The 25,951-nt window shown below is 33.5% G+C and overlaps 2 protein-coding genes across 2 annotated transcripts in view; both read left to right on the top strand.

The window, feature by feature from the left end:
* Positions 1-25,951, top strand: part of LOC141485751 (uncharacterized) — a 198,978-nt gene that overhangs the window by 158,271 nt on the left and 14,756 nt on the right. The gene's annotated exons all lie outside the window — the stretch shown is intronic.
* LOC111517804 (general odorant-binding protein 83a) lies at positions 10,859-25,355 on the top strand. The gene is made up of 7 exons (XM_074183189.1): positions 10,859-10,915; positions 16,580-16,654; positions 17,527-17,655; positions 20,420-20,455; positions 23,776-23,887; positions 24,068-24,132; positions 25,206-25,355. The coding sequence occupies exons 2-7, from the start codon at positions 16,589-16,591 to the stop codon at positions 25,221-25,223; spliced, it is 426 nt and encodes a 141-aa protein (XP_074039290.1). The 5' UTR covers positions 10,859-10,915; positions 16,580-16,588; the 3' UTR covers positions 25,224-25,355.

The raw sequence follows: 25,951 nt of genomic DNA, 5'->3' as shown, positions 1-25,951 counted from the left end.
TAATTGCTGCTTTAGTCAAAATATTTGTTTGAGCTTTTTTGCACTTGGAAGTGATATTTGATCTAAACTCCAATCTCGGCACATATGATATATGTTTCAATTTTATTAAGAATGTTTGGAGTATAAACCAAATGGAAAAAGTTACTGTGCCAAGTAGTTTTTTTTTCCGAAAACTGATATCTTCTGAAAAATATTCCTTTTTCAATGTCGGTCGAAATGTTCAGATTTTGTGCGATCTATTCAGAAAATAAGGTGAATTTTCAAAGTTCACGGGCTATGTACATTCTATTAGTGATATTTCCATTCTTCATGTTGGTACACTCGTCTCATGTTCAGCAAGTTTACTTTGTTGGTCAGAGGAATGAAAATTGAAAGTGTTTTGCGTGTTTAGCGATTTTCTGTTATCGAAAGAAATGGATCAAAGAATTTACATCAAATTTCGTGTAAATAATGGAATTGAGCGCTCAAAAACAATTGAAGTTTCGACAGTGGCAAACAATGATTGTACTCTGACGCATAAAAATGTTAACAAGTGGTACAAGCTTTTCACAGAAAGTCGAGAAGATGTGAATGACAACGTGTGTCAGCGAAGTCGCACGAGCAATAACGAGTGTTATCTTGAAGTTACGAGCCACTTTTGTAAAGTAATACGAACAAAACGTAAGTATTGTGGAAAAACAATTCATGGCTCCTGTATCACGATAATGCACCTGCTCTATCGTCATTGCTTGTTTGTAATTTTTTGGCAAAAACAACACCGTAATCATGCCTGAGCCACCGTATTCACCAGATTTGGCCTCCAGTGATTTTTTCTGTTGTCAATATTGAAAAGACCCATGAAAGGATTGCGTTATGTGCCAATTGAGGAGATGGAAACCAAATCGCCGAGAGAGCTCAAGGACAAACGAAAAAGTGCATATCAGAACTGCTCAGAGTTCTTGTGCCGGCACAAGTGTATTGTATCTGAGGGAAACCTTATATTTTGAACAGACAGCATATGTTTCAAACTCATCAAGAATGTTTGAAGTATAAACTGACTGGAAGTTTTGACTGGCCGTTTTTTTCTATCGTGTATCCTAATGAATTTTTTTTCTTCCTTGTCCCGAAAATCCCACACTTTCTACATATTGAAATACGAAAGTAAATTGGTTATTATTTTCCAAAAACTAATATCTCCTGAAAAACATTCCCTTTTCAATGTCGATCGAAATGTTTAGTTTTCTGCGATATATATTTTCCATCAAAATTCAGATCATGTATTAGTGTTATACATTTTTAGAATTTTTTCATCTTCCGAGTTCAAAATTGAAAAATTGAAGAATTAAGATACAAAATAAGAAGTGAATGACTGATATATGTGTTATAGGAAAAAATAATCAAGACATGTGTCAGCATATACTACCGAGCAACATCCTTGAACAGAACAGAACAGAACATGAACAGAATTCAAAATATTCCAAAATATTTTCGTAATCTACATTGTAGTCGCTGCCCGAAAGATAATGAATTAATGTTTATATGATCAGTACGTATGCTAGTTTAGATGCTTAGACTGATTTTTGGCACGTGTAAAGGTCAACTTTTCGAGAAAACGCTTATATACTATAAAAATTTTCAATTTAAGATGATTCATTAGCAACGTCGCACTTGAAGTGACCAACGGATAATCCTCTTACCAACTCTGCAGAGGCGTACCAAAATAATATTTTTATTTATTAAAACACATAGGTAATTACGTAACAATTGTTATAGTAGGTGGCGCTACCTGGTGTCAATGGTAAAACTGATTACATTTTCTTATTATGCCTAATACAGTACTTCACAAAAAACAGAAAAATTTACAAAATTGTTATTATGTTCCTTTTATATAGAAAGAGAACTACAAAGCGAAGAAATAATTACCTATGTTAAGCTTATGAAGTTTCAGAATTCATTGACTCGTCCGAAGAGGAATCCCCAGTCACACTTAAGTCTATTATTATTTGGTCGAAAACAGTGTCTACCATCCCGTCCAATCTCCACATTCTCTCTTCTACCTTGATCACATGGGCTACAACATTAGCCCAATCTTCTTTCCGTGTCCGTTCCATTGCGAGTTCTAATAAACATTGGACATCAGAAATTTTATATGTCACGATTTTACGAGCTACGTAACCCTCAATTTGAGCCCAGATTAATTCTAACGGGTTTAACTCGCAATGGTAAGGAGGAATCTCAAAATGGTGATGCCTTCAGCACGAGCTATTGAATCCACAACATGCTGGCGATATCTGTCACGATGCTGTTTAATGACACTCATAAGCTCGGCCTCGACCATGTCCTCGGAACATGGAATTCCTTTTTGTCCTAACCAACTCTGCATGTCTGCTTTGCTGGTGGTCATAGTTGGCAGCTGTTCTACTAATCGGCTGTGATAAGAAGCGTTACTATTACTATTACCAAATTTAGCTAGACTTGTGAAAGAAGGGATTCAAAGCGTTGGGTGTCCATGTCTTCGTGAATAAAAAAATAAGTGCATTATGGTCTAAAAAGCCACTCTCGCTACCTATATGGGCGACAATTAGTCGTTGCCCTTTACCCGTTGGTCCGCGTAACCCTGTTGATAAACCGTCCACATATTCTTGACGATAACTAGTTACAGTAGTATCTTGCCAGATCTTGAATACTGTGTGACCAGCATTCACCCACGTTTCACCCAGATAAAAAATATTTTTGTGAGCAGAACGCATTTCTCTAATAGAGCGAATATATCTCCGTCGCCATGAGACTATATCTTCTCTTTCTATTAAGACAGATTTACGGGATCGTTTGGCATATATAAATTTCAAATCTTCTTTTATTATTTGCCATAACATCTTTTTGCTCATTTTTGGAATGATATCATTATCCATTACCTTTGTCCTAATGGATTCGAGGGTTGGTGCTTTATTCTCAAAAAAGAAAGAATGAATGGTATAGCGTACAAAATTTTTCTGGTACTCGTCCAATTCAATTTTTTTTACCACGACAATGTACTTTTGGAGCTTGCACAATCCCAGTCACCTTTTTTTCACGTACAATGCGTTTAATTGTCGACACGGATATTCCGTTAAAAATGAACACTGGGCTACAGCTTGCACTGTACGCCAGTGTATTTCTTAAATTTTCGTACACTCTACAGACAATATGTTTTTCTTCTAACGACATAAACTTCCGCTTTCTTTGTACCTTACTTGGACCTGCTACGGCATCCATCTTAATACTGTAAAAATAATAAAATTCAATGTAATCATTCAGCTATTTGTCAGTTGTTTACTCACCTCAAAAACTATTTTAAAGTTGATGTATTTTGAAAAACACTTCATTGTGAGATTTCCACTGTAACACATTAACAAATCCGCAACACGTGTTTCGCTGCACAGTAGCTTTTTCAAGCGTGTTCACTAACAAACTGAATTCTACATACATTGTGATTTATACATACTTTTTGAATTATTACTATCTACCTAGAAATTAATAATATTCTAGGAACTAATTAATGACAGTTATACCTGAGTTTAATGACTAGGTCAACTAATTATCTTACAATAAAATGTGAATGTGATGAAAATCTATGATAATGTATTTTGAAAAACAAGCATCGGACAACTCTATCTTATATTTTGAAGTTAATAAATATAACAGTCTATTTAATAAATATAATAAAATATATTTAATAAATACAAAACAAAGTCACCTTCACAAGAAACAGAACACACTACGCCAATGTAGATAAGGACGTTTGATAATGAAGAAACCGAATGACTAGTTATGGCATTTTGAGGACTAAAATATAATAGACCTGCGGAGTGTTGATCAGTTTACCGATGTTTCAAAGTATTTAACAAACTGGTTCACCTACTCGCTCGTACATCCTATCGATATGCAGAAGCTATCTTGTTACGGGGGGCAAATTTTGTGGAATCATCATACTTTTCTATCATTTACAATGGCGATACATAGACAATAAAAATGACCCCGGTAAGAATTTAGTTCTGACATTCAACATTGTTGCCGTTAGCTCACAGTTCAGTTTGTATATGAGTTACCTTCAATTGAAAATTGTTATAGTATACCATATTTTCGAATACTTACCGGTAGAACCTTCGTCAATGTGGACCAGGAAAAAACGGCTTTTGTCGACTTCATCGAATCCCGATCACGCAATTTTTATGCTGATGGAATCAACCGATTCGTGTTACGTTGACAAATGTGAACTGACTCAAATAGCGATTTTTTCGCGATCAAATTCAATGAGTATTCACTGATATATTACAGTTTGAAATGGACTCATAAAATAAACTGTTTAACTAATTTTCTACTTTTAGGATCATGTTAATAATGTCATTCAATTCTAATATCCAATTAGTATCAGAGCTCAAATGAATATTTCAAATAATATGAGACAAATGAACTATTGTTCAATGACGATACCAACAAAAATTTGGTATAAAGCCAATCGTGGTTATCAGAGACAAAGAGGAGGTTAATTTGAAAGGGTGATATCATTAGTTCGCATAAAGGCCCAGCACTCTCTAGTTCAGCCCATTCAGCAAAGTGCAGTGATCCATCAAGGTCCAGTATACCTCTTTACCATTGATAATCCGCTTTGTCAATACCCCATCAATTCACCTCACTCTCTTCACTTGTTTTGTGAATCGAGGGTAATGTGGAGTTCAGATATAAACTTCTGTTTCAATTGTATCATTAGAAATTAACCCACTTCCTGTACACTGAAGTACAAATGGCATTTCAACTAGCAGTTAGTTATTGCCAACGTGTTTTTTGATGAAAAATATTCCTTCATTATTTTCCGAATGACCAAATTCACTGCTATCAATATTTACAGTCATCAAGTGAATTCAACATTCTATAAATAACAATAGAGGAAACTTTGGATGAACATGAAAAACTGACGTGTTCGAGTTGCAAGGAAAGAAGAAAATGCACAAAGTCTCGATCAATCCATAAGTTTCTTCGTATTTTAGTAATTCGTTTCAAAACATTCTCTCTAACAGATAGATTTAGAGGCAAGTTAAATGTTGCCATCGAATTTTCTCTAGATAGATTAGATATGAATAATTATGCAGCACACAATGTGACTCCGTGTCGTTATAATCTATATGCACTTTCGAATCGCATTGGGTCTTTTTAAAAGCGGACATTATACAGCATTCTGCAGACATCCCTATACTGGCACGTGGCACTAATACAATGAATCACACGTGTCACCAATTTCACCAAAATTGCTTGTGAGTGGAGATGCATACATCCTCTTTTATGAAAAGAAGGAAGTGAGTTCGTTCCTTTGAGCGTTTTGAAAAGTTATTTTTGAATTGTTAATTTAAATGTTATAATGAATTATGGAAATAAAGTTATTGTTAAAAATATGTAGGTAATACATCATATACAGTGTAAAAAATAACGATATGACATATTACACATTTTTTCCTTTCTTCTTATTTTACATTTGATATAAACTTGGCAACACTGAAAATGTAGATATTATCATTTGGGCTTAGCATGAAATTACGAGTTTTTCTAATATATTCATGACGTCCTTGATGACAGTGGAAAGAAGTCTTCGGTTTAACGTATTGATGGCTCACGTTGTGGTCTAGATGATTCGTAATATAAATTCTTGCAGCAGCTTTAGCACATTGATTATTTCGATAATTGGTTGCAACAATTTCTATTTTTTATTCAATAGAATGAACCATGTTGAAACACAGTGAACAAGAATGACTGAATAATAATTGGTGAAGAAGTGACAGTGGCCAACAATCTACTTTTTGTTCTGCGACAACTAGATTCAACAAAACCTACCAGTGCAGAAAAACTAACAGTGTCGTCCATTTCAGAACGTTTACTACCAATTAAATAAATTCTACAAATCTAGAAGACCTGCGACAGAGAATTGTTCGAGAATGCCAATTTCTGACTCTTCAATAAAGTAAGGAACGCTTTCAAAAGTGGACTGTATTATTGTATGGAAGTAGATAGAGGTCATTTTGAACATTTCATCCATTGATTGTGCTGCTATTGATATTACTTTTGTTGATTTCCTCAATTAAATGAGCGAATGCGAATATTCTTCTGTTTTTTTCTTGAATAAAACGTTCAACATTCAATTTCTCAATAACGGATGGACCAATTTCAAAAAAAATTACAGAAGCACTCAAAGGACCTTCAAAATGATGTATCACTCGACCTTTGCCATTGAAAAAAATAGGGAGGGTAGTTGCTGACCGCAGGGGGGTGAAGTTTCGGGTATGATTTCCATATCATTATTGCCCAGAAGTGCATTATTTGCAGTACAGTTGGTATTTCAAGAAAAACATCTTGCAGGAATCATTTCAGAAACCTAAACAGGCTAAGAAAATAATATTCCTATTACACTCAGCAATATACATTCAATACCTGTGGTTCCACTCCTCTATGATTCATTACCTGAAGAATTAAAATCAAAATGTGTCCGAAGAGTGTATCAAGGAGAAATACAAGGAAATGAATATGTCGAAATGAAATTTCGAAACGTTGAAATTAATCGAGCACTTTGCTGTCTGGGTCGAATCTTTCCTGCACTGATGAGAGGTGATACCTCGAAACCGATCTCAAGGTGAGGTACTAGGTGAGGTATCTCTGGGTTAGTGAGATAATTCAATATCCAGCGTGCTATTAGCCGGGGAAGTGGTTGTTTTTCCGGCAGGCATAAGATTATTTAAAAAAATGCTTTCACCATAACACTAGTAGGATTTGAATGAGTTTATTGAGGGAAATAATGAATTTGAAAACTGCCAATTTATTGTTTTTTTTGGCATTGGCACCGACACACCGTTGTTCCAATTCAACATTTTTGAAAAATGTAGATTTATTTTGTTGAAAATTTACCTTCGTTGGGTGATTGATGATCAATAAGAGTAGAGGAGATCCTTGTACCTTGGGACTCCATGTACCTCGGGACAACTTCAATAATCATTACAAAATTTAGCCCGAGAATTGCCTCAAGCGACATCTAGCGTTCATTTAAAATAACAATTTGATTGCACTCCACAAAGTCGGCCATTTTGACTCGTCACGTCATTGTGGTGCGTTGGCAAATTTTTCGCGTGCTTTTTTTTTCATATGCGTAATAATTGTTGTGTTTCCTGAAAATTTTTAAAGTAAGTAATCTGATATGAGTATAATTAGGTGACAACTACATTTGTAATAACTTATTTAGCAATTAAATACTGGATTTCCGATTGAAAAAACTCAACCACACTTTTTTGCAAAACAAACGAAATTTGTACCTTGGGACAGTGATATTTTTTACCTTGGAACTGTCCCTAGATACAAGCGTTTGATATTTTCCTATAGTCTACTCTAGTTTACTTATAATTATTCTTTTTACTGTTATTTTGGATGCCTCGGAGTAAAAGTAACGTTACTAGATCCCAACCAATTGCAGAAAATGTTAAAGAAGGCGTTGAAAAGGTGATTGAAAAACGATGTTCTATCCGAAAAGCTGCCGAAGAGTTTGAGGTTTCAAAGTCTTCAATAGGTCGTTATGTAAAGCTGAATGAAGAAAACGAAACTACAACTGAGATTTATAAACCGAATAACGCTGTGAAGAAAGTTTTCAATGATGAAGAGGAAGAGCAATTAGTCGAGTATTGTTTAACAGCATCCAACTTTCATTGTGGCATAGTACCTAAAGAGCAATTCTTGAAACTAGCATATCAATATGCAGTAGCTTTGAAGATTCGTATCCAAGTGCTTGGGATGTAAATGAGCAAGGTGGCAAGACTTTTTATGAATATTGAACGTCATCAAAATTTGAACCTGTGAAAACCCGAAGCTACCAGTTTTGGCCGTGCCACAGCCTTTAACCAAGCTAAAGTCAATGAATTTTTTGAAAAATACAAAGGCTTGCTGATGAAATATAATTTTACAAGTGAGAACATTTATAATGTTGACGAATCCGGGCTGTCTACACTATGCACACGCCGTTGAAAATTTTAGCGCCAAAAGGATCAAAACAAGTGGGAACTGTGACATCAGCAGAAAGAGGTAATAATGTCCTAATTATTGCTTGCGTTAATGCCCGTGGCAATTCGGTACCTCCTTGCATGATATTCCTGCGAGTTCACTTTAAGAGCCACATGACTAATGGTGCTCCTCCGAAGACGCTGGCACTTGCTAATGTCAGTGGATGGTCCAACTTCGAGGAATTTGAAGACTTTTTAAAGCATTTTATAAAATATGTAAGACCTAGAAAAGACAATAGAGTGCTGCTGATCATGGATAATCACGAGAGTCATCTATCGGAAAAATAATAGAGTTGGCTAAAGAAAATTGTATAGTGATGTTCACATTCCCTCCCCAAACAAGCCACAAGTTACAACCTTTAGATCGAACTGTCTTTGGCCCACTTAAGAAATATTATAACAAAGCTTGTAACGAGTGGCTTATGCAGCATCCAGGAACGCCACTAACAATATATAATATCGCTGAATGCTTTGGAAATGCTTACCCATTAGCTTTTACGCCATCAAATATTCAAAATGGGTTTAAAGTTACTGGATTATGGTCATTTAATGATAATATTTTCGGCGAAGATGAATTTTTAAGCTCATTTGTAACTAATAGACCCCTGGTAAATGATGACACTATAGCAAGCACACCAAACGTGGTTGGAATCAAAGAAAATGTAGATTTACCTGGACCGTCGAGCCCTCACATTGTTGAACAACAAACATATATTATTCAGTCCAACACAGAATCGCCTGCAGCACTTATTGTAACAAATACAGAAACAGACGATAGCATTATGTCACCAGAAGTTATTCGCCCTTTTCCAAAGGCCCCACCTAGAAAAAATAAAACTACTCGAAACAGAAAAGGTAAAACAAGAGTCTTAACCGATATTCCTGAAAAACTGGAATTGGAGCAGATGGCTGCAAAGGAAAGGAAAAATGCATTACAAAAAAATATGAAGACTGTAAAATAGAGAGTTTTCAAGAAAAAAATTGAATATTCTAGTTCAGAGGAAGACACTAATGTGATTTTAGAAAGTGACGACCATCTATATGATGATGATCAAGAGGAAAATAATTGTGTCGGATGTGGAGAAAATTATTTTGTTACCTCACGTAAAGAAGACTGGATTCAATGTGTTACTTGTCGCTTTTGGGTGCACGAAGATTGCACCAGTTTTGATAATTATTGTCAAAAATGTGGTCCAAAGTCCAAAAAACAGGAAATATTTTATGGTCTTGTCTCGATCTGCCTTAGTTCGTAAATTAATTGTTAATTAGTGGTAATAACCAAATTTCCAAAGCATAACTTTTAAGTTCTTAAACTAAATTAGGTATATGTGATTATAAATAAATGCTTTTTGGGAAAGGAAGTTTTTGGCTTTCTACTACTCCATCTTGATACAAAAAAAAAGGATGAGGGAATCTTCCAAAAAAAGGAAGGAAGTAATCAATTTGAAAATAAGTAACTCTATACATGGATGTATAGATCATGCAAAGAAGTAACTTTCAGACACAAACTGAAAGAAAGTCCTCCTGAAACAGATACTTTCATATAAACATTGAATTACACGAAAGAAAAAAAATCTTTCGAAACAAATACTTCTATATTAACACTGAATTATACAGAAGATACTTTTCTCTACTCAGTTTGTATTTCAAACATTCGTTGTGAAATAAAAATCAGATATCATTCACATGAGTTCTACTTTAAATGAATGGTAAAAAATTGCACTTACATGGAACACTGTCATCCTCACTGGTATACATCGATGTTTCGCCTTAAGACACTTGCCCTAAGGCTCTTCAGTACCATTCGTTTAACATAGAACTCATGTGAATGATATCTGATTTTTATTTCACAACGAATGTTTGAAATACAAACTGAGTAGAGAAAAGTATCTTCTGTATAATTCAGTGTTCATATAGAAGTATTTGTTTCGAAAGAATTTTTTTCTGTTTCAGGAGGACTTTCTTTCAATTTGTGTCACAAAGTTACTTCTTTGCATGATCTACACATCCATGTACATAGTTATTCATTTTCAAATTGATTACTTCCTTCCTTTTTTTTGGAAGACTCCCTCATCCTTTTTTTTTATATCAAGATGGAGTAGTAGAAAGCCAGAACTTTCTTTCCCAAAAATGAATCACTCCTGAAAATATAACCCCTTCAATTAAAATAAATGCTATTAAAAAAACTAGGCTTTTATTACTTATGCTCTCTAAGAGTTGATTTTTCAGTTGTCACTTTTCTATCTGAGAGATAAGCATATATGGGTCATATTTTTACGGCTCATTACGATGAATTATGTTTTTTTAAATTCAATGAAAATCCTGAAGATATTTGTACCAAGGTACAAATATCGGTGTCCCAAAGTACAAGCCTTGGGACAAAAAACCTTGGGACATAAAACCCAATCAGTTTTTTTTAGTTTCTCACAAATAAATCATCGTGTGTATTTTCCTAGCATTATAGTATTTCGATGATCTTTTATTATACGGTATTCAAAAAATCAATGCTTTAAGTCAGTTGTTGCTAAAATTATGAAGTTCGAAGAAAAGTGTCCCAAGGTACAAGGATCTCACCTACACTGATGTTAAACAATTCCGAAACAAAATCGGTAATATCTATATTTGATCATTTCAAAACGTAAATAATATGTGGTAATTAAATTCAGTTAAATTTTATGCCTATTTCAGTATTCGAAAAGTAAATAAAAACAGAATTACTACTTGATTATCGGGATCCCAATTTATGAGGATTTTATAGTTCAACTTCGAAAGATAACGCGAAGAAAATGAAATAAATACACATTCTGGTGAATCCAGTAGCCAGTAGATCTCGAATAGTGAACCACTGTACATCTTTTTAAAAAAAGGTATAAATATTTGTTTTATTTGTCAGGGTAAAGTCAGAAACAAAATAGTAGATTTGTTAGTGGTTAATCAGGGATTATAAATTCGAAAAACTTTCTGGCATTTTCATCACATTTTTCAACCGTAGAACTCAGTTTAGCTTTCTCATGCGCCAGAGCGGAAAACCTGCAGAAAAAAAATAAAAATAATGAAAAAATTCTTTGGAAGAAATTTAACCGTATTTTCAAAATGTTTTTGCTTTCATTTACAATTGTAAAGGTAGAAAGTCGTATGATCTTCCAAAAATTATTTCCTTCCAGAAAAAAATCTTGTCATAGATACTAGTAACTTATTGAATTCGGGAACATTCATAACCGTCGGTGTCAATTATTCGAAAAATGAACAAGTCTAAGTTCGAAATACTAAAAATATTCTCATCGGAAACATTGGGGCCCACCTTTGTTTAAATTTTATGCGAATATTTGGTATGAAAATTGAGATTAGAAAGTTAGTGATTTCCATGTAATTCAATGTTCGTACAGAAAATGGTTATTTATTTTAGACAACTTATACATGTTTTCCAGAGATTTTTCAGTGATATGTCAATTTTTATCCCTTCCTTTAGATATCTCCATTTTTTACAAAGGGCTATTCAAATTCGTTTCTGTACATGGGGATCTCGTAAACCATAAGATATAGAGTGTCGGCTAGATCGTGGCAAAGTTGTGTATTTTAGAGACCTATTCAATGATGTAAAGAAATCGATTATAGCTCTTTTGGTTCTGGAGATATACAGGAGAAACAAAAAAATCCCAAATTATTTTTTTGCCCATATCTTCTTCATTCGCAGACATATCTGTCCACATTTTGCTATCGGCACTTGATGTGGTGTCTCAGAATATATCCATGAATCTTTTATACAGGGTGTCATCTGACTTGGGCCACACCCATCTTTGAATTTTTAAATACGGACCTGTATTTTTTGTTGTAGTTTTTGGATCGGAGACGTTCACTTCATACTGAGAAATTAAATTAAATTTTATATTTCGGGATTTTTCGGTAATATTCGATTATAATTGTGTGAATTATTCCTTTTTAAATTACATCCCTGGAAATTGGTTGACTGAGTTGAATAAAAACATAATAGCAACTTTTACGTCTCCCTATGTACCGTGGAGTTTGTCGAGAGTGTTTTTACATTTTTAGGTACCTATTTATATTTTTTCCATTGCTCTGAGCATTTTCTATAATGAACTTCGAATAAGAAAACCTTTTATGATTATCTGAAACATATCTACAACAACAATATATTATAGTCTATTTCAAAAGAGTGTAGAGTAATAAAATCTCATTAAGTATTCAAAAGCGCTACAGGGTGATCCGTCAATAAATTCTGTCACTTCCCTAGTCCGCATTGCAAAATTATGTCGTTTCATAAAGAACAGGTAGGTATCACCCTGTTTTAAGGGATTTGTCCATTGTTATCGACGGATAAATACTGAGCCAGAGGCGCGCTAGTGGGATAATTGCCAAAAGAATATGCATTCATAAAAATTATATTAAAGGAAATAAAAATGTAATACAGCAGAACAGTGTTATTAAAAAAATATAAAATGTAACAATAAAATATATACGAACCGAAATCGGGAAATACTCACAAACACACACAAACGAACTTTACGTATTGAAACACTTGTGGGGACTTTAAATCAATTTATTCACAAAAACGACAAGAACTTTACTGGATACGTTATTACAATTTGACACTTGAACAATACTAAAACTGTGAACTTCCCTTAACGTTTAACAACACTCTATTTATACCCTAATTGAATGTTCTAGAGATTACTAGGTACAATTTTCGAGAACCTTCCGAGAAAATAATTATTCAGACTACCCTTAATTCTAAACCCTAACCTAAGCAAAAGTGTCACTGTCACTGATACACTGGTCTCTGTCCAGATTGCTTATCCCGCTACAGTATATTTACAATTCAATTAAATTATTCTACACCAGTATAGTCTTCATCCGAAGAACTGTCATCATCCCCTGGTGTTATAATTATAGGGTCAACCACCTGATCGACCAAGTTGTCCAGTTCCCACATTTTATCTTCCTCTTTTAAAACATGCTGGATTGCTTTTTGCCAGTTTTATGATGTGATTTCCATAATGGCTTGATCAAACAATACCTTGACATCTTTCATTTTAAATGTGGTATTGTGCCTTGCAACATATCCTTTAACTTGTGCCCATATAAGTTCTATAGGATTTAATTCGCAATGATATGGCGGTAGGCGCAGCACAGTTACTTTATACTTTTCTGCTACATCTTCTACGGCATATTTCATGAAGCGAGATTTATGTTGTTTTACTATGGCTAGTAGTTCCTTCTTTACTGAATTCGTCTCAAACTGAATACCTTTATTTGACAGCCAGTTAATAATTTCTTGCTTTCTCCAAGCTGAAGTTGGTACCTTCTCTAAGCGCCTTGAATGGTAGCTTGCATTATCCATAACCACGACCGAATCAGCTGAAAGAAATTTTAACATTTCCCCGAAGTAGTCTTCGAAGACATCCGAATTCATGTCCTCATGATAATCTCCCGTCCGGCACGACTGAAAGCTTAACAAACCTTCTTTTAAAAATCCGTCTTCGCTTCCAATGTGAGCAATTATAAGCCTCTTCCCTTTTCCCGAAGGCACTTTAATACCCGTCGAAAGGCCTTCTATGAAAGCTTGGCGAGAACTTGTTATATTTTTATCTTGCCACATTTTTTTGACTATATAACCTTCGTTTATCCACGTCTCATCAAGATAAAAAATTTTCTTTTGCTCTCTGCGGTACTGCTTTATAGTTGTCAAATATTTTCGTCTCCAGCAAACAATTTCATCACTTTCCAGTAATAGTGCCTTTCGATTGTGCTTTTCCCAGGCAAAATTCATACTTTTTAAAGTTTTCCATAAAAGTTTTCTGGATATCAAAGGAATATCGTTATCTTGGCTTATCTCGATAAATATTTTTTCAAGAGTGGGTATTTCCTTTTTAAAATAAAACGAATGAACTTTTCTTCGAATGTCACATTTGGTGTCTTCATCTAAGATTTTTATTGGTCTTCCTGATTTTCTCTTGCATGGACTTACCTGGCCTGATATCTTTCTTTCTCGCAATAATTTAAAAATCGTGGACTGTCCAATTCCAGTCATTCGGGCACATCGCTCAACACTTTCTTGCACAGACAAACTAGGGTGATCGTGTTTTATGCAATCATATACATTTAAAATTATAACTTTTTCGCAAACAGATAGCGGAGAATTTTTTACACTTCTTTTCTTTGGAGTAAATGTCCCATTTTATAACTTTTTCACTATTTCTATATCACAATATCACTGTACGTTTAATTGGTGTAGTAACAATTACTATTATAACTCGAATGTTTAAGACACCATTACAATATATTTAAACCCTTTTTCTTAATTACCTGGGTTTAATAGGTATTGCATGATTGGTGGGCAGGGTCAAAAAGGGATTATTATAATGACATGGCACCTCGGAACTAAGTGTTAACCCTTTTTTGAGAAATCATGCTCAAGTATATGAACCCAAATTGCATATTAAATAAGTTTACAAGAACCACTAAAATTAATCTTAATCTTTTTTTAAGAAATTTTACTTACCTAAATACATGTAGGTACTTAGTTTTAGACCAAATTACTTCCCAAAAATGGCCTTTTATTATTATCTATGTCTGTAATTTTTAATTTACTTTAATTATTAAGTTTAATAATCCTAAGATTTGCCTACGCCCATGGACGACAACGAAATTCAGGCAAATTTTATGACACTTCATGATTTATTACTCTACACTCTTTTGAAATAGACTATATATGTGTTTTGATGAGCAGAAAAAAAATGGTAGCAATAATAACATCTGAAACGAACACTATAATCATAATGAAAATTGAAATGAAGTAATTAATTTACATACACAAAAAATTATTTGTGCAATAAATGTTCGAATTGGGGTCCTTCCATTTCGAGACAAATAATGGGACAATAAGATGGTCATGGTCTGCAAGATCACCAGATCTTACTATTTTGGATTACTTTCTATTGGGGACATTGAAAAATAGGATTTACGCTGGCAGAGAGATAGAAAATGTGGAAGACCAAAGATTGAGGATTTTGAAAAACCGAGTTTGAAAATGTCTCGAAAAGGAATGACTCCAATTCGATTACAATTATAGTGTCCGTTTCGGATGTTATTATTGCTATCATTTCCTTTCCTGCTTATTAAAACACACTCTCATTCCTAATATATATAAATGATATTGTTAATGAGGTAGACAAGTGTAAAATTCATTGCTATTATGTTTTTATTCAACTCAGCCAACCAATTTCCAGGGCCGTAATTTTAAAGGGAATAATTAACACAATTATAATCGAATATTACCGAAACATCCCGAAATATAAAATTGAATTTAATTTCTCAGTATGAAGTGAACGTCTGCGATCCAAAAACTACAAAAAAATACAGGTCCGTATTTAAAAATTCAAAGATGGGGGTTGACCCAAGTCAGATAACACCCTGTATAAAAGATTCATGGATATATTCTGAGAGACCACATCAAGTGGCAATGGTAAAATGTGGACTGATTTCCAATATATCTGCGAATAAAGAAGACATGGGCAAAAAATAATTTGGGGTTTTTTTGTTTTTCCTGTATATCTCCAGAACCAAAAGAGCTCTATTCGATTCCTTTACATCATTGAATAGGTCTCTAAAATACACAACTTTGCCACAATTTAACCGACACTCTATCTCTTATCGTTTACGAGATCCCCATGTACAGAAACGAATTTGAATAGCCCTGTATATATAAATGAAGAAGTAGAAATACAAAAGAAGATTCAGCCCAAAACTTAGCACTTCCCAATCATACTTTTCATGGATATATAAAAAAAAAACATAATATATTAGTTGTTATATTTGAAAAAGATTGTAACTCGAAACATCGCAAAGTTTTCTGCCATATATCACAATTTTCTGTGATTTGAATTGATCAGTTTTGATTAAATTTTTATAACACGACCATGTAGACGAAAAAAATTATTACATCTCCAAAAGTTCAAAAAGGTTATTTGTGTTATAATGAAAGGACTGATATCTCATACCATGTTGTTAATTATTTACTTTCGAATGAAAATAAAAGTCCCATGTGTTTGAAACACATGACGAGGCGAAACTGTAAGTGAAACTCGATAAAAAAAGCTGATACTTCAGTGGAAGTGAATTCGAAAAATAAGTTCTGAAACATTGATTTCGTTTAGCTTTTATCGCCACTAAATTTGAAACCCCTGAATTTTCAAGTGGAAGCAGTGAAATCCACAATCTGGAATTCCACAGGGTATCTGTTTTGGACTTTTTTTGAAAGTTTTACAATTATTCAATAATTTTTTTTCGAAACTAGCTGCCTAACTCAGATTTCACTAAGAACTTCAAGCTACTTATAATATATTTGCCAAACATTCACACATTTGCGTTGTTCATTTGATAAAAAAGCAAAGGTCTCTAAATGCTGAATCATTTTTTTTCTAACTCCAACACCTAACCAATTTTTTGAACATACTTTTTAAAAGCAAGCTTATTCATCAAAGCGACTAATGAAAATCTATATTTCTTTCCAGCGTTTCAAAATGAAGCTGATTTTGTTTATCGCCGTTGTTAGTTTCTCGTCAGTGTATGGCCTTCTACGGGATGAGGTGAGTATATTTCTCAATGCAGTTGTGAAAAACTTCATTAGCATAAAAAAATTGGAATTGTATGGTTGACAAACAAGTACTGATGAAAGTTTACTATCACCCAAAGTTATCAATCGACAATCATGTTCACTAGCTTTTATATATTTATAGGGTAATTTTCTGTATCACTTTTTCAAAACGAACAGAATATTGGATATTCATGTTATATAGGGTCTTCCAACAGAAACTTCCGAACTTTGACAATTGATAACGGCCATCTTGTTGAAGCTACATCTGCCAAATTAGTTGTCATTTATTCAGTTTGTTTTGCCAAATCACCATGGACGGATATAGCATTCAACAACACGAGCAAATAATGAAATTGTTTTATCAAATTGGACTACTAAACAGGGTGTAGACGTCCATTTCAGTTCCTGGGTATCGAACTTTGATTGTTGATTCTGTCTCCGTATTTTTTAATTGGTTCTTCAAACGGATCAAACTCGGTGATATTTTGATCCAATAACTTGAACATAGTTCAATGTGGTTGAGCCTAGAGCCTAGATGATGACAGCACGACCAGCTGTCGAAAGCGCTCGCATATAACTAAATAGGAGTTATAAAGCTTCAAATCCTTTTTGTGACTTATATTATTATTAAAATACTGAAAATAAAGGAAAATTCTAGACAAAAATTTTGAGGGAAAAAAAATTAGTATTACACTCTGGGGCTGAGTATAACTTGATCGCAAAAGTTATAAAATCATGATTCTCCAAATATTTTCAAATATTTCCAAATACTTCTGGATACGTTCCTTATTCAGAAACATACAATGTAATTTCAATGACAGAATTACAGCCGTGTAAACTGTTCACAACAAAATATTTTTTCAGCATTATGGGGACTTTTTCCTCAACGTGGCCAGGCAATTACACAACAAATGTGTTCCAATAACGGGAGTCACCCAGGATAAAATAGATGGATTGAAAAATGGGGTTTTTGCCGACGATGAAAAACTCAAAGTGAGTAAGAGTTTTTATTCTTGAACTTGAACTTGAATCGTGATAATTTGAATGTTATGAACAATTTATTGAAACAGATAAAATGTCTTGGTAATAGATTCTTAAAAAGCAAAAAACCGCCTGAAAAAAATATGAAATATAAATTTTGAAAATGAAAAAAATCCGTTGAAAATTGAATGAACAGCAATGGTATAGCCAGAAAAAATGGTCATAATTATGCTTTTATTGATTATTGTCAAGTTGGAAGTTCACATAGAAATCTTAGATTTTCTTTTCATTAAGAATAATAAAAGATGTTATATTCTAAATGTTTCATTTTCTCATTTATGAGAGCAAACATCTTTTTCTTTTTATTCCTCATTCTAACTGTTTGAGTTTTTATTAACAAATGCATTATTTATTGAATAATTGATTTTTCTTGTGAATCTGATAGTCTGATATTAAAATGATGATTTTGAAAAAGTTTGTTTGAAAAATTTAATTGCAATAGCGCGTCTTTTTTATTCAAATATCTATTTTTTCAATGAATATCAATATGAAGTAACTATTTTTTCAAACATTCCCCCCACTGCTCTTGTGCATTTCGAAAATAAAATGAAATATTGAAAACAAAATGTTACACAATAATACATAGTTATTCATATTCTCGTTTTTACTATTGGACAAATGAAGTGTATTTTTTGTCTATACAAACACAAATAAACTAGAGGAAAAAATTTTATTTTTCTGTTTCAGTAAAATTGAAGATTTTTCCAAAAAAGAGTTTATCAATATTGATATTTACTGGTGAAAATAAATAGTCAAATGATAAATGCGTTACTGTGCTCATTTTTTCGAATCAGCATCTGATTATCAGATTATCACATTCCAAAGAAAAAATTCATGAACAAACCAAACAATAAGAATTATTTGAAATTTGATGATATCACATTGATGCAGCTTTTTTGTAAAAAAATATTTTCAATGTTTCATTCATATTTTCATTGTTTCAAACATATCTGATTGTATGTTTTCAATTTTTTCAGCAGAGGTATTTTCTTAAAGGTTCATGTGAACCTTTGACTGGCAAAAAGTTGTTAATTAACGAAAAAGAATAATTGAGTGGAAAATTGCAATAACATTCAACTTAACTATTCATGAAGTACAAAAAAACATTTTTCCCAATCACCAAAAATGCAATACTCTTATCGACCCGCGTTCCACCATCCAAGTTGGCGTCGTCATAAGATGAAAAAACGCAGTTTCTCTTTGTCTACTGAATTCTGAGTTCAAACTCGTAATTTTAATGAGTTCCAAATTCCAAACTCTGAAATGCGTTAAATTCCGTGTTCAAATTCGAAATTTCATCGAATTCCGGTCCCAAACCCCAAATAATCATCCTGAACACGTGTTTCAATCACCAATTGATCATCTTCAAGAGGAAGTTTAATCTTCCAAACCAACACCAAACCGTTATTTTTAACACCTCGGCACGTGTTTTAATCACCAAGTGATCATCCTGAACACGTGTTTCAATTACCAATTGATCATCTTCAAGAGGAAGATTAATCTTCCAAACCAACACCAAACCGTTATTTTTAACATTTCGGCACGTGTTTCAATCACCAAATGATAATCCTGTAGACGTGTTTCAATCACCGATTGATCATCTTCAAGAGGAAGATTAATCTTCCCAATGATCATCTCCAAGAGGAACTTTAATCTTCCAAACCAACACCAAACCGTTATTTTTAGCACCTCGGCACATGTTCCAATCCCCAAGTGATCATCCTGGACACGTGTTTCAATCACCAATTGATCATCTTCAAGAGGAAGATTAATCTTTCAAATAATCATTTTCAAGAGGAAGTTCAATTTTCCAAACCAACACCAAACCGTTATTTTTAACACCTCGGCACGTGTTTCAATCACCAATTGATCATCGTCAAGAGGAAGATTAATCTTCTAATAATCATCTTCAAGAAAAACTTCAATCTTCCAAACCAACACCAAACCGTTATTTTTAGCACCTCGGCATATGTTTCATTCACCAAGTGATCATCGTGGGACGTGTTTCAATCACCAATTGCTCATCTACAAGAGGAAGATTAATCTTTCAAATAATCATTTTCAAGAGGAAGTTTAATCTTCCTTCCAACAGCAAAGGTTCCAAAGAGTGCATCACAAACCATTGATATATTGAATAAAAACTTTGCAGGTACAAATGTTTTTCCAGAAGTTTCTCAATCAACGACCAAATCATACTCTCATAAGTCTAAAAATAAAGATGTACATTTTAGAGAATTCAATTGAAGGAAAGTATCCTTGAACTTCAACATAAAAGTTATCAGATCGTGTTTATATTTCAATACCAATTGAATAAATTGGATTCTGAGAGATGAAATGTTTTTTAATAAATAGGATTTACACACCGTAGAAATCAGAAATTCAAAAACACTAGGTACACGACAAAACACCAGAAACGTTTGGAAAGGATAAAGAAACCAAGGAACGGTTTTAGTAAACAAGAAGTTTGAAATAAATGTCGAAGTCCACTTGAAAATGTTGATAAGAGGCACAGAACAACAAGAAGAAAATTTTGATAAAAAAATATAGTCAGGACATTATTTCATAAGTACACAGTATAATCGATAGTTCAACCCCAACTATACAAACGTCACGATGATAGAATATTCTATTTTTGAAAATGCTTGAATGGAAACTCTCAATATTTTTGAAACTGAATTAAATAAAAACAAAATTATTATAAATTTTTCTTTTTCAGAGATACGTCTTGTGCCTATGGATTGTTAGTGAAGAGGTAAGCTTGAATCGACCACAATATTTTTCGATTGAATAATCTGAATAATTGATGTTTTGATGAAGTTCATCGTAGATTCAAAAAGAAAAAAAAACAAGGCTCAAACTGATCTAATCCAATCGTTATTTCATGTTCATTATCCAATTTCTAGAGAACATTATATCACTGTATAATACCATTGCAAAAATAGTCAAATGCATGTAACTCATATGAAAAATCTCTAATAATTCAACAGTACAAAATGCCCACTAGATTGATCATACATCCTACAGGTTGTTTACCAGTCTGCGGCTTTTTCTCTGAATCCATGTGTCCATGAATTTCTCTTTTCCTTAAAAGTTTTGATTGTGACACATTGAATTTCATTTCAGCTCTTCTCAACCTTTCATTTATTTTCTGTCCTGTTTGCTACGACATTTTTCAAGTACTTGAAGGCTTTGCTTGATTAAAGTACATGGAATCACTTCGTACTGTGGATTATACAGTTCATTCCAGTTGAAATTAACCACCCTGAGTAAGACATTTATATTCAACCGCTTGTCAGCCACCCCTCCCCGTATCAACCCACATCTCACAAATTTCAAATGGAAATAATAGTCTAGTGTCACTTTATTTGAAATATCTTTGAATTCTCTATCCCACTGTGTAACATTTTTAACAATGAAACTGAATATTACTGCAGTTTTTTCCCAACACCAAACCATTATTTCAACACCTCGACACGTGTTTCGATCACCAAGTGATAATCTTCCAGAGGAAGATCTTCACGTTTCGAGGCGTTGAAATAACGGAATAATGGATATTACTCCAGTTATATCCATTAATACACCAAAGGTTCCAAACAGTGTATAAAAAATGAAACTGAACAGAAAAATTCACTTCATTAATTGTTCGAATTGAGCACCATCGACTTGCATACGAGTTTTTTTTGCTTTCTTTACATTATGAAGATCAGGTGTGGTACGTTTTCATGTTCGTTGGAGTTGGCAATCATTCTAGCTGCCTTATCCACATCCTTTCCTTTTGCCACAATGACTACGCACCCACATGAAGCTGACAGTTCTACCGCTTTCCTTCATAATATGAATTCTGGCCAAGAAAAGGATTATTCTTGCCAGAAGGGGGACAAGAGTAAATTTATTTTGAGAGGATCTTATGGAACTCAACTAGTCGGCACAAATTAGGAAATGAGTTTCGTTTCGTGCAAATTCACAGAATAGTAAAAATTGGTATATAGCGTATAATTCTGCTGTGTATACGCTGGTCGTTGAGTGCATCAACCAGCTATGGAGGTGTCCATCTACAAGGAATGCACAGCCCACCCCATACTCGGTCTTTGATCCATCAGTATATATTTTGCAGTGATTAGAAAATTTACTGATGTTATTGTAGTAGTTCAGTTTGTGTTGTTGTGAGTTCAATTCTGACTTTTTTATTTCACTCCCTGTAACAATGCAATATATATCAGTTAGTTTCCATGAAGGGAACTCCGGGAGAGCGAGAGTGAAAACTTTCGAATCTGGAATAATACGTTACTCTGTTGTGTCTGTGTACCTGTTGGTCTGGTTGCCGTTGGTTTTTGTAGGAATAAATCATGGAGATTTTGTCATTGAGAAAGATATCATAATTTGGGTGATTAGGTTTTTTTCGAAGTTCAAGAGGAGGGGCTCGTTCTGAAACTTTCCGTTATCAGTCTCAGAGAATTATTTTGAAATTTGTTCAAAGTTTTCAATCGTGTTGGTCTGGCTGAGGAGTATGCTACACTACCATAATAAATGTCGAAGTCCACTTGAAAATGTTGATAAGAGGCACAGAACAACAAGAAGAAAAATTTGATAAAAAAATATAGTCAGGACACTATTTCATAAGTACACAGTATAATCGATAGTTGAACCCCAACTATACAAAAGTCACGATGATAGGCTGCGATAAATATTCATCAGAATTTCATGGTCTGCTCCCCATTTGCTTCCTGCAAGAGCTTTTATGATATTCAGTTATTCAGTCGTTTCTGGCATCTTTCCATCAAATTCTCTATGTGAGCTCCCCAATTCAGTTTAGAGTCAAATATCATCCCCAAGAATTTTATTTTGTTTTCAAACTGTATAGGTATTCCATTCATGTTGAGGTTGGGATTATTATGAAGTTGTTTTCGCTTTCTACAGAAGTGAATCGCCTTTGTTTTGCTTGCTGAGGATTTGAGACCTGTACTGTGTACTCTGCTGTGAAGCTCATTTATGGTATCTCCTCAGCATCAGCATCAGAAGTGACTGAATACGAAGAGAATATAGCCAGATCATCCACATATGCACTTTTTTTCACTGATCCTTCTACTACTTCTATTGTGCCGTTTATAGCAATTGCAAACAGAGTGACACTCAAAGTAGAACCTTGGGGTATACCGTTCTTCATATCACGAGTCTTTGATATAGCTTCTTGGATTCTAGTCCTAAATTTCTTGTTATTGAGAAACTGTTGTAGAAAAGCGGCAGATAGCCTCTGAATCCCCATTCATGCAAAGATCTCAGTACCCCATATCTCCACTGCTCATCGTTTTGAGGTTCAACTCAGTACACCACGAGCTTCAGTGTTTCAGAAGTCTTTCGTTTGGAGAACTGCGTTCATATGGAATAAACTTCCTGAGAACGTTTTTTTCAAATGAATTCTGTAGTTTATATAACTGTAGTTTATATAACAATTACAATACATATTTCTGCATAGATGATTATCGTAGCAAAGACGATCAGTGGTCTTTGCAGATTGTTCATATTCGTAGCACTATTTCACTCTTCAGAAGTGTATGAATACATTTTTATAGAACAAAAACTCGGTAAACAGACAATAAAAACTGCTAATATCAAAATCAAGCTGACAGTCTGTTTCAGAATAATTTCGACATAAACATCAACAACTCCAGCAGTAACTAGGTGATGAAGAAATTTAGGACATATTCGAGTAGTTTAGTTTTACTGCGCTTTACATATTACGAAAAGGCAGAAGAATCTCATATTTTTAGTTTTTGTTTTTGGAAACGTACAAAGCCTAAGTTTGAAGTTATAAAACCCAAATTGCGACTTTGTCGAGTACTATACTATAATTTCAAAATAGAAGGCCAGACATCTATCTGTATTCCATTTTATTATATTTATTTATATGACTCTGTTATATTCTGTACTTTCGGTAAATATCTAACCAAATATGACACTGCATCAAAAAAGACTAAAGTTATCGAAAATATTCATGAAACATGTCTCCAAAATCCAAATATGCGAGAATATGCTCTCATTTCATCATTTTTCAACTTGATATTGTTTTTCCAGATGAACCCCGATTTGTCAATGCATATGGAAAAGTTGACAAAGGCTATGCCCAAAAAAATAACCAACGGCGTGAAAATGTATATGGACTGTGCCAAAGAGGCTGAGAGATCAGGTTAGACTATATATTCTGAATTTAGACCGTATTCATACTGGAATATTTTTGTATCTACTATTTATATAAGAATCATCGTTAGATAAATCATTCACGAATATATACATATATATATATATATATATATATATATATATATATATATATATATATATATATAACTATTTCATTGTATTTCAGGTATAACTGAACCCCACGAAAGAGTATATAAAATGGTTAAATGTTACTACGACGCGGATCCAGAAGTAAGTATTATTGATTATCTTGAACCCAAGTCAAATTTTTAATAATGGAAAGACTTTGTCTGCTTCCAAAATATGATTTAATACTATCATTCATTTTAAATATTCACATTTGAGCCATTTAAGTTTCTGTTCGTAATTTTCAATCAGAGTGATTATTGCCATTGTTTTTAAATGCATTTTCTAGATATCTCATAATTTAGTATTCAACTATAGTTCAATAAAGTTATTTTCACATGGACGTAGAAAAATATTTCTATATATTGTTATGAATCACGATAACTCTGAAAACTGTACCGAGGAAAGATACATACATATTAGAAAATAAATATTTCGAAACATTCAAATCTCCCAACGTACCTACACGGTAGGTTATGATAAATGGCTATCGAAAAACAACTACCTACTTCCCTGGCTACTATCACGATGGACATTAAATTATGCTATTTGGGTCGGATATCCCTGCACTGATAGGGGGTAATACCTGGAAACCGGTCTGTCGGTGATCTACTCGACTGATTTCAGCATGGTCCTGGTGCTGAATGAATGAGAAACATCTGCAAGACTAACCTCTCTGAGGTATATTACGTATATGTCTGTCGGATATGATTCAATGCCCAGCGTGGTATTAGCCGAGGTACGTTGTATATTGTTATGGATATGTTAAGTGAACTCAGTGATTTATGAGTGAGTTCAGTCGTACATTAAATTATTACTGCCATAGAAAAAGTTCAATAGCTGCTACAATAGCATTTCTCTAAGTAAACATACATAAAGCACATGATGAGTATCTAGTATATTGAATATTAAAAGCAGAAAAGTACTTATTTACTCGTATAGTAAAATCCAATATACTTGACTTTTGTTTCCATTTATATTTCTAATTCTATTAAACTTTTTTCAAAAATCTGAATTTCCGATGCAAATATTTTGATATCACCTGATTGGCGTTTTCCACTGAGTCTGGCTCACATAATCTTTACTGTCTTTTGAAAACGGTATGGACCCAAAAATCGCTCCTATGAACCTATATGACAAACATTTATATACATTTCATAACGTCATATTCATTTCAGAACTTCATCATGTTCTAAAGAGAAGGACATATGGATTCGACGCCATCGAAGCGAGAAAATCTGCCAAGGAGTCTATTACCCAATGAAAATAAGCATTACAATAATGTATCAATTCATATTCATTGAAATAAAATGATATTTGGCCATATAGCTTGATTTGTATTTAATAAATTACCCAGTCACTGCCCTATCTGAATTTTTCGTCATTTACTTCATCAAAAAAGTAGCATATTTTCGATATCCTTATTGAATAATACTCTTAAACTCTTAAAAATATAACAAGCATGATGGATATGTAAAAATTCTCAAAGCAAGTTTTAGGTTGTTGCAAAAGTTTCGTCCGTTTTAAGGAGTATACTTCAAACCCTTCTATTTTAGTGAATACATATTCAATTTGATCGAAACTAGCGGACCCGGCGAACGTCATTCCGCCTAACAGTCGAAGAATGGGCAAATTTACGATTTTAAAATTGATACAGAATTTGAATTGAAGAGGTTATATTTTCAGGAGTGATTAATTTTTGGGAAAGAAAGTTTTTGGCTTTCTACTACTCCATCTTGATACAATAAAAAGGTATGAGGGAATCTTCCAAAGAAAGGAAGGAAGTAATCAATACATGGATGTGTAGAACATGAATACACAGACACAAACTGAAAGAAAGTCCTCCTGAAACAGCTACTTTCATATAAACATTGAATTACAAGAAAGAAAAAAATTCTTTCGAAACAAATACTTCTATATGAAC

The sequence above is a fragment of the Leptinotarsa decemlineata genome, unplaced genomic scaffold (assembly GCF_025532065.1).
Source record: "Leptinotarsa decemlineata unplaced genomic scaffold, Ldec_3_MD MMD2_tig00026336_RagTag_RagTag, whole genome shotgun sequence".
Classification (NCBI taxonomy): domain Eukaryota; kingdom Metazoa; phylum Arthropoda; class Insecta; order Coleoptera; family Chrysomelidae; genus Leptinotarsa; species Leptinotarsa decemlineata.
The sequence above is the reverse complement of the archived record's forward strand: the minus strand, read 5'-3'. Positions and strand labels throughout refer to the sequence as shown.